The 10,827-nt window shown below is 37.2% G+C and overlaps 1 protein-coding gene across 5 annotated transcripts in view; it reads right to left on the minus strand.

Annotated features, from left to right (window-relative positions):
- TMEM150B (transmembrane protein 150B) overlaps window positions 1–3,226 on the minus strand; it is a 35,382-nt gene extending 32,156 nt beyond the window's left edge. For 2 of the 5 annotated variants that reach the window (XM_070729936.1, XM_070729935.1), the window contains exon 1: window positions 3,108–3,226. In XM_070729936.1, the coding sequence (XP_070586037.1) occupies window positions 3,108–3,206 (99 nt within the window). In that variant the 5' untranslated portion in view covers window positions 3,207–3,226. The remainder of the gene's footprint in view (window positions 1–3,107) is intronic. The other 3 variants (XM_070729938.1, XM_070729937.1, XM_070729940.1) reach the window with 2 other exon arrangements.
- Window positions 3,227–10,827: the final 7,601 nt, after the last annotated feature.

The raw sequence follows: 10,827 nt of genomic DNA on the forward strand, positions 1-10,827 counted from the left end.
AGAGAGGTCGGGTCCTTTAGCCTTGTTCAAATTGCTGAAGGGCATATTAAGGTGACCCTGACAAAGGGGGAATGTCAGAACCTGCAAAACAGGATATGGATTTTCCTGAGAGCAAACAAAGGCAAACTATGTGGGCTTTTGGGATGCCTTTCTATTCCATTCTTTTTACATCAATCTCTTTTGTGAAGATTGTAAACAAACCTAAACAGTCTACTGATTTATTTATATCCCACCTTTATTACTTTTTTGTCACTAACTCAATGTGATGAATATACAGTGGTACCTCTACTTAAGAACTTAATTTGTTCCGTGACCAGGTTCTTAAGTAGAAAAGCAATTTTTCCCATAGGAATCAATGTAAAAGCAAATAATGCATGCAAATCCATTAGGAAAGAAAAAAAAGCTCAGAATTTGGGTGGGAGGAGGAGGAAGAAGAGGATGAGGACAGTTGCTGCTGAAGGAAGAAGGTGAGGTGAGGTGAATCAAAAAAATTCAAAATTTTAAGGCTTAAAAAAAAAAGAGGGACTCTGAGGTGGCGAGGAGGAGCATGCGCCTCCCTCCGTTCGCTCTGGGCTGCCAAAGCCTCCTTAAGCCAGAAAAGCAGCCCAGAAAAGCCCAAAATGGCCAGGATTAAAGGGGGAATGGCAGGAACCTGGTTGGGCCTTTGTGCTGCTCTCAAATTTCCTGGGAAATTTTTCCAGACTCGGGTTCTTAAGTAGAAAAGGGTTCTTAAGTAGAGGCAAAAAAATCTTGAACACCCGATTCTTATCTAGAAAAGTTCTTAAGTAGAGGTACCACTGTACCTCATATATCTTTTTTTCTCCTGTTTTGAACACACACACACAAACCACACACATGCACACCTTTTGTAAGATGGGTTCAGCTGAGAGGGAGAGAGACCCAAAGTTACCTAGTTAGACTAAGGTAGGACTAGAACTCACCATTGCCGGGTACATAAAATACTTGATAAAATTGGTTCCTTTATTCTTTATAATCTTATACTTCAAACTAAGTACTTCAGAGAAATTTGGATCTGTCCTGTTATTGGGACTTTACACATTACACTGCTTTGGTTTTGCTTGAAAACAACTGAAAATGTAACCACAGAGTTATTGTAAAGGTATCTTAGCTGTCTTCCAACTGGTGAACTCGAGATTTATCTACAATGTCCCTCATCCAAAGCTAGCAAAGGCTAAAGATGAATTTTGTAAATGCTCCTAAAACTTGAAAATAGCACAAGATTATTTAACTGATATATGTATGTATGTATGTATGTATGTATGTATGTATGTATGTATGTATGTATGTATTGCTCAAAAAAATTAAGGGAACACTCAAATAACACATCCCAGATCTGAATGAATGAAATATTCTCATTGAATACTTGTACATTGTACAAAATTAAATGTGAAATTATTTGTCAATCAATGTTGCTTCCTAGGTGGCAGTTTGATTTGACAGAAATTTGATTCACTTGGAGTTATATTGTGTTGTTTAAGTGTTCCCTTTATTTTTTTGAGCAGTGTGTGTGTGTGTGTGTGTGTGTGTGTGTGTGTGTATATATATATATATATATATATATATATATATATATATATATATATATTTGTTTTCGTAAATTTTCACGGGTATATATATATATGTTTTCGTAAATTTTCACGGGTATATGTATGTAGATTGTTCTGAGTTCGGGTTTTGCCCTGTGTAATATTTTGCATGTTTATGCGACGTTTCGGTGGAATCACATCCACCATCATCAGGCTGAAGTTTCCAAGCTTCGTGCTGTTGTAAAACATTTCATTTTACAACAGCACGAAGCTTGGAAACTTCAGCCTGATGATGGTGGATGTGATTCCACCGAAACGTCGCATAAACATGCAAAGTATTGCACAGGGCAAAACCCGAACTCAGAACAATCTACATATATATATATGAATTTATCTATTTTGTTCAAAGCTTTAATACTATAAATTGTATCCATTATTCAATATTTAATAATCTACTGTTGCTAAATACACACATTAAACAAAGCAAAAACTTAACAAACCACATTATGACAACATATGTGAAATCAGTTATTTCTGATTTTCTCCTATAGGAACTTATATATTTTTTCAAAGCTTTAATACTGTAAATTGTATCAATTATTCAATATGTAATAATCTACAGTTGCTAAATACACATATCAAACAAAGCAAAAATTTAACAAACCACATTATCACAATGTATCGAAATGAATTACGTATTTCTTATTTTCTCATACAGGGATTTATCTATTTGTTCAAAGCTTTAATACTTTAAATTGTATCCATTATTCAATATTTAATAGTCTACAGTTGCTAAATACACACATCAAACAAAGCAAAAACGAAGCAAGCTACATTTTGACAACACATGTGGAAATCAAATATTTCTGATTTTCTCGTTTAGACTCAGTTAAAAGTGACCAAAGTCAAGCAGGTTTTGGGATAGGTGAATGTTTGGACCTGTTTAGTAACAAATGCCCAATTCCTGCAATGTTTTACCATTATGGGGCAGCAAAGACAAATGTTGCATCAGCAATAAATATTTATTGCACTGAAATTACAAATCATAAAGATATCTTACCAGGTTTCAAGTATACGAAAATAAAATCAAGTGGTTATTGGAACACAGGAACAGCTGATGACATTTGCATCCCATCCTTTCTACTGTCACATCACAACGTTACAAAATATATAACTTTAAAATCTTTATTATTTCTTTTTTGTAAACTAAAGTAATATTATTTCAAAGTTTGTTTGTTTTATTTTTACTGGGCAAAATATATCAGTTTAATGAATAACCTTAATAGATCACTTCAGAGAATTCCCTGAAAACTTTTTTTGCAGATCCTGCAGCTACATATAGCTTCAGAACACAGGTTCCATTGAAAATGCGCATATATGCCATTACGTCCAATAAAGTTTGTTCACAGTAGAGTGCAGTAGAAAGTCTGCATATAGCATTATGAGCCATCGCAATCCACCTCCACATGCTTCCCATGTAAGTGACATGGGAAGTGATTTTACTTTAGTTGTGGTTGATGTTATTAACTGAAAGAAACACATTTTTTGAGAAACATTTACCCTCCTGTTCCTGGGACTCTGGGAAAAGGAAAGGCTGCCTCTGCCAAGGTCTTCTTGAGTGAGGGCCAGATTGGCCGCACAAAGGATCCCCACCAGCATAAGTGCCTAGCTGCCCCACCGGAAAGCTTTTAAACCTTTCAAATCAAGGTCTCTGTCTGCCCTCCCCACGGCATCTCTCATTGGTCCGCTGCCAAGAGGAATGGCCCTCACCAGCCTTTCCGTCATTGGCCACTAGATGGCGCGTGGAGGTGGCAAATGGCCCAGAGAATCTGCTTTGTGGATTTGCTCTGGGGCTTCTGTTTGGAAAAGCAAGAAAATCTAGTTTGAATGGCAGCAGAATTTGGATTCTCTTAGAAGACCAGAAGGACCCTGCATGCTATACACGCTTTATTTTCAAATAGAAACCTTTAAACATAATGTTAATTTTTATTAATAAAGGACAAATAAAAATAAAAATATTGTAAGAAATGCAAGAAATGCATTTATTGTTCGTCCCAGGGAGCAAAGCTTCTGTAATTGTTCTTTTTCCGCAGCTCAGGAAGCTCAGACTGCCCAAGGAGCTACTGACACAGTTCTACAGAGGAATTATTGAGTCTGTCATCTGCACCTCTATAACTGGCTCGATTCTGCAACCAAGCAAGACAGACACAGATTTGAGAGTAGAATAGAATTTTATTGGCCGAGTGATTGGACACACAAGGAATTTGTCTTGGTGCATATGCTCTCAGCGTGCATAAAAGAAAAAGATACATCTGTCAAGGATCATGTGGTACAACACTTCATGATTGTCATGGGGGTCAAATAAGCAATGAAGAAACAATCAATATTAATAAAAATCTTAAGGATACAAGCATGAAGATAATCAGAACTGTAGAAAAAACAATTTCTGCCAACCTGCTTTCCATCGAGGACCTGTATACTGCGTGAGTCAAAAAGAGGGCAGGGAAAATATTTACTGACCCCTCGCATCCTGGACATAAATTGTTTCAACTCCTACCCTCCAAACAAAGCTATAGAGCACTGCACACCAAGACAACTAGACACAGGAACAGCTTTTTTCAGAACGCCATCACCCTCCTAGTAATTCCTTCACCACTGTAAAGCTTTTCATTAAGGCTGCATTACTATTACTATTAGTCTTCTCATCATTGTTATCACCCATCTCCTCCCATTTATAACTGTATGACTGTAACTTGTTGCTTGTATCCTTACGATTTATATTAATATTGATTGTTTCCTGATTGCTTATTTGTACCCTGTGACAATCGCTAAGTGTTGAACCTCATGATTCTTGACAAACGGATATTTTATTTTAAATACACTGAGAGCATCTGCACCAGAGATAAATTCCTTGTGTGCCCAATCACACTTGGCCAATAAAGAATTCTATTCTATTCTATTCTATTCTATTCTATTCTATGCTATTCCATTTATAATCATACATTTCCAGCATGGCTCATGGCAAGAGCCTCGGTGGTGCAGTACCACAAACTGCTTCTGCTGGTCACCAGCTGCCAGCAATTTGGCAGATCGAATCTCAGTAGGTCTCAGGGTTGACTCAGGCTTCTATCCTTACAAGGTCAGTAAAATGAGAACCCAGATTGTTGTGGGCAATATGCTTACTCCCTGTAAACCCCTTAGAGAGGGTCTGTAAAGCACTGTGAAGCAGTATATGTCTAAATGCTATGCTATGCTCTGTTCTGTTCAGTTTCACCACTGCTTCTTTGCAGTGACTCACGTCCCTAATCTGAGCCCTCTTCAAATTAGTTGGACTATATTCTCTGCAATCTTTGATTTTATTTTATTTTGGATTAGGGTAGATCAGGGATAGGCAAAGTTGGCTCTTCTATGACATGTGGACTTCGACTCCCATAATTCCCGAGCTAGCATGATCGGCTGAGGAATTCTGGGAGCTAAAGTCCACAAGTCATAGAAGACCCAATATTCCCTACTCCTGGGGTAGATGGAGTCAGTGGTGAAATCTAAATTATTTACTACAGGTTGCTGTGGACGTGGTATGGCTCAGTGGATGTGGTTTGGTCGGAATGGCAAGGGAAGAATCTCCCACCGCACTCTGGGGCCAGCCATAGGTGGTATTTGCCGGTTCTCTGAATTATTCTAAATTTCCGCTACTGGTTCTTTAGAACCTATCAGAACCTTCTGGATGGAGCCTCTTGCTGTTTTTCTACATGCTGTTTTTAATAGGAAAGTGAACACAAGAACAAGGGGACACAAAATGAAGTTAGTTGAGGGAAAGATCAAAAGCAACATGAGAAAATATTATTTTACTGAAAGAGTAGTAGATCCTTGGAACAAACTTCCAGCAGACGTGGTTGGTAAATCCACAGTAACTGAATTTAAACATGCCTGGGATAAACATATATCCGTTGTAAGATAAAATACAGGAAATAGTATAAGGGCAGACTAGATGGACCATGAGGTCTTTTTCTGCCGTCAGACTTCTATGTTTCTATGTACAGATCCTATTTTTTGTTTTGCATTTTGTGTTTTATTGTTCAATGTATTGTGACCTTACAAAGTTAGTTGGGAATCGGGTGGACCTAAACTTGCTAAGAATGAAAGCAACTATAGAGTTGTGGTTTTTTTAAGGATTGTATTTACTGAATTTTAACTTTAAAAACATACACATATTCATATTCCACAATTCTAATTCAATTGTAGAGTTTTAAGCACATCTGGAGATTGTGTTTCTTTCTCTCTCACACACACACTTCAAATACAGGCACATAATTGCCTTTTGTTCTAAACTAGAAGGCCAGGGAACTCCAGTGGCTTCTCTCATTCCTGTCATTCCAGCAACGTCATCCATTATTTCATGACCCCTCAGGAACAAAAACATTCTTTTGTCAAATCTCCTCCCGTTATCATAAAACAAGTCTTAGGCCTGCAGTAAAACTGACAACAGTGTGTCATTGTACTTTCCTTACTCACAAATACCTGCCTTGCTGCTTAAGTCTATAGGAAGCTTTTCAGAGGGAAAAAGTTCACTTGAGGGAAATCAACTTGATACCTCTCAGAAAGAGAACTGGGATTGAAGTTAGGTGTAACTCAGAGGATAAATGGTTTCACCAGTTTTGTGTGGGAAAACCCCCCCACACTTGTCAAATAAAAGAGGCGATATGTCTCAAAGACAGGCAATCAGAAGCCTGTCTTTCAACTGCAGGATTTTGATTACCATTCCAAAAATATTTCACAAACAGATGGGAAGCTTGTGGGTGTAAACAAACAAAATCATTTGTTTATATATTTAAAATAAAATAAAAACAGTATATTGTGTAGAAGACAAGGATGTGAACAGAATTTCTAAGCACATTTCTCATTATTGTGTATATTCAAAGGGGAAAATGTTTTGTGTTTTGTTATTTGATAAGTCTGTCAATCCTGAATCTGTGCTTGGCGAACTTTCATCACTTTTTTTTTTTGCAATGTTTAAACCTTAGTATCAATTCAACTTAAATCAGTATTGGGCTGTAGCCGGTAGGGTCTTGGAAAAATGGAGATGCGCGTGCAGTTCCAGGTGACTGGCACATACGTCAGCATGAGATTCGGCTTCTGTGCATGTGCAGGAAACCAAATCTTGCATGAGGATTCTCGCACGTGTGAGATTTCACAGATTTTGGGCGGAAACAAAAAAATCTCTAAAAATGTCCAAACTCTCTCACCCTCATGTGAGATTTGGCTGCTGCAAATGCACAGGAAGCCGAATATAGTGCCAGCGAGCACATGTGCTGGACATGGGGGCACACACACACACGCCCCCGGGAACGCACTGCTACGCTGGCGACAGGCAGATTGCAGAATCAAAAGATTGGAAGGGATGTTTGAAATCTTTGAGTTCAACCCCTGATTATTGGCTGAAGTCCTTCCTAAGGTGGGGTCACCACAATTGGATCCAACATTTTAGGTGTATCTGAGAAGAGTGTCTAGAATTGGGCCTCTGAATAAATGAAATCATACATATCCTGGCTCTATTGGCATTGTGGACTGAATTGTTCCCTATTACGAACTTAAATGTTTATATTTAAGTTTTGCTATAATTATTTTTATTTTATATGTTGTTTCTCATTGCCTAAAGTCTTTTGTTGAGATAGGCAGCTTTAACAATGATTAACTAAATGTTTTTTGTTAGTTTGACATAAAACCGAGGTGGCGCAGCAAGTAAAGTGCAGTACTGCAGGCCACTAAAAGCCAACTGTAGATCTGCAGGTCAACGGTTCAAATCTCATCACCGGCTCAAGGTTGACTCAGCCTTCCATCCTTCTGAGGTGGGTCAAATGAGGATCCGGATTGTGGGGGCAATATGCTGGGTCTGTTAAAAAGTGCTATTGCTAACATGTCGTAAACCACCCTGAGTCTAAGGAGAAGGGTGACATTAAAAAAAAAGAATAAATAAATAAATAAATTGGTAGTTGTGGACCGTATTTTATTTTCCTTTTTTTTTTTTTTTGCAGCTATGGCACCCTGTTGCCTTATGCTGATACACCCAGATCTGTTTTCCAAGTGCTCCTTTTTTTAAAAAAAATATGTTTTATTGATTTTATAGGTTTACATAAAACAAACATATAACAGTGCACAGTGCATGTGCCCATCACCTAACAACACACACCCCCCATCACCCCCACCACCCCTACAAAGGGATTCAAAAAAATTATTTTGCTTATTTATCTATCTACTAATCCTTGGCTCTATCTTGAACAAATATTACTGAGTGATTGTAATTTATTTTTCATATTTACATCACAGATTCTACTTAACATATAGTCTTTTACCTTGTTCCATCGCATCATCAGCTTCTCCAATTTATTCTCATCAAAATTATTTAATCTTATTTCCATAATTTCAAAATGTATGTGGTCCACCATATACCAGTACCAATTTTGTACTATCCATTTTGTAGAATCTTTCCAACCTAATACCATCACCGCTTGAGCACTTTCCAACGCTGCGGTTTTAATTTCCTTAAATTCTCCTAGTTCCCTATATTTAATTAAAATTGCTATTTCTTTTGTAATAATCCAGTTAATGTTTAACATTTTATTAATTTCATTCTGCACTACATTCCAGAATTTCTGAATTTCTACACACTCCCAGATCATATGCATAAAAATTCCTTTTTTCTGGCACCCATGCCAACAATTACCCTTCTCTTTCCCCTGGAAGTGTGCAATTTGTACAGGTGTATAATACCATTTATGTAAAATTTTTCTTCTCATCTCTCTAACTCTCGTATTTTTAATCTTGTATATATTTTCTATTATTTCTTTCATTTCTCTTTCATCTCTTTCATGCTCCTATCCCATATAATTTTCTTCATCTTATCCTCATGTCTTTATTTTAGTCTATGAGAGCAGTGTTCTTTACAACGTGATGTGAATTCATTAAATTTAATTATGTACATTTTATATGTATATAGGGACATGAAGTGGATGCGGTGGCTCAGCAGTTAAAGATATTGAGCTTGTCAGATGGAAAGGTGGCAGCCCGGGTTGAAGCCCCAAGCAATAAGGTAAGCTCCTATTTCTGTCCTAGCTCAAAGACCTGAGTCGAAGTTTAAAAAATGATTACTATTCTTTGAAGATAAGAGTCAGTTCCATTGCATCAAGTTGGTGCTAAACAGAACATGATTCTAGTTCACGTGAATCAACCTAATGGATGGACACTGAAGCTGCCATCCTTGAGCCTATCTCATTCTGAGGTTTCTGAATTGTAGATTTTTTTTTTTGCCATGTTTCATTGGATTACTCAATTCTTGGCTTCCCAATTACTATACCTATCAGATAAAATCTGTTTCAAAACTGATGACTTATATTGTAGCAACATCATCATCATCATCATTATCTCTTTTATTCATTAAACATGAAACTCAGTCAACTGAACATTTAAAAATGTGTCACAATAGTATAGACTGGTGCTAATGTTTGATATGGGTTGATGCCAGCATCCTAGGTATCAACCAAGTACAGTATCTCCTTAAAATATATGATGTTCCAAATAGCTCAGTTTTTTGCAGTTCCACTGGTGTTATTACAGGAAGTTGCAATTTCTTGATGTGTTTGTGAAATTCTTGGACATGGTACCGAGTGTCTCAATGACAAGGGGTATCACTGTTACATGTTTCATCCATAACCATATACAGTGTTCCCTCAATTTTCGCGGGGATGCGTTCGAAGACCGCCCGCGAAAGTCGAATTTCCGTGAAGTAGAGATGCGGAAGTAAATATACTATTTTTGGCTATGAACAGTGTCATAAGTCTTCCCTTAACACTTTAAACCCCTAAATTACAATTTCCCATTCCCTTAGCAACCATTTAGATTATTACTCACCATGTTTATTTATTAAAGTTTATTTTTTTAAAAAATTATGAAAGGTGGATGAAAGTTTGGCGATGACATATAACGTCATCGGGCAGGAAAAACCGTGGTGTAGGGGGGGGGGAAACCGCAAAGTATTTTTTAATTAATATTTTTGAAAAACCGTGATATAGGCTTTTCGTGAAGTTTGAACCAGCGAAAATCGAGGGAACACTGTAGTTTTAATGGCCAGGTCACAATATTCTGTAATTTTTTCCAGTTCTTTTTCTTTGACTCTGGCATCTCCTGGTACAGCAATATTAATAAACAGTACTCTTCAGCCCTCAACAATGATGATATTTGGAGTGTTGTGTTCCAAATGACATAGAAACATAGAAGATTGACGGCAGAAAAAAACCTCATGGTCCATCTAGTCTGCCCTTATACTATTTCCTGTATTTTTTCTTAGGATGGATCTGTGTTTATCCCAGGCATGTTTAAATTCAGTTACTGTGGATTTACCAACCACGTCTGCTGGAAGTTTGTTCCAAGGATCTACTACTTTTTCAGTAAAATAATATTTTCTCATGTTGCTTTTGATCTTTCCCCCATTGACAATTTGTCTGTACTCAAAAGTCCCACAAGATCTTCACCATCTCATTTCCACTAATTTTTTCCACTTTGTGCTCCCATGTTTTTGAATACAGGTATGTTGTATTTTTTATATAATGACCAGAGGACTAATTTAGCAATTCAGTCATGTCTAGCTTTGTAATCAGTTTGCGCAGTTTTGCTGCACTCACATATTAAGCATGAATCAGTTTCAACTTTATTGTTGCAAAGTTGGCAGTTTGGATGGTCATTATCATTGGATTTTTATATTACTTTCATGGCATTAGTTTGTAGTGCTTGTTCTTGAGCAGCGAATATTGAACCTTCTGTTTCTTTCTTGATGGTTCTCATCTTAAGCCATGTCCCCTGTAAAGTTGTCATCACTTTTTCCTTCAATGTTTTTCAAATGTTATCCAGCAAAGCTTTGATTTTCCATCTATTTATTCTGTCATCCAGCTGTTTTCCCTTATATTCTGCCTTTGTGTTTTTGTTTTTAGAATGTTCTGTTTTCACAATGTGCAGTATCTATTGTGTGCTCGTGTATTATTGCGGTTGAAGCTGAAGTAGTGATTAACAGATAGAGTACATTGTAGCACATAATTTTGTGTGTTGTTTAGGTCGGACCATAGAGGGTGTAGTTCCAGGTTGTCCAAATCTAAGATTTCAAGGCCTGGTAGCATAAGGTATTTTATTGCGAGTGGAGGAGCAGAGTATTCCTCTCATGAAATACCTCTGGACTCACTCAATTGTGTTAGTCCAATATACGGTGCAGATTTCATTGCATGAGCTATATTCA

This window comes from Erythrolamprus reginae, chromosome Z, assembly GCF_031021105.1.
Source record: "Erythrolamprus reginae isolate rEryReg1 chromosome Z, rEryReg1.hap1, whole genome shotgun sequence".
NCBI classification, from domain to species: domain Eukaryota; kingdom Metazoa; phylum Chordata; class Lepidosauria; order Squamata; family Dipsadidae; genus Erythrolamprus; species Erythrolamprus reginae.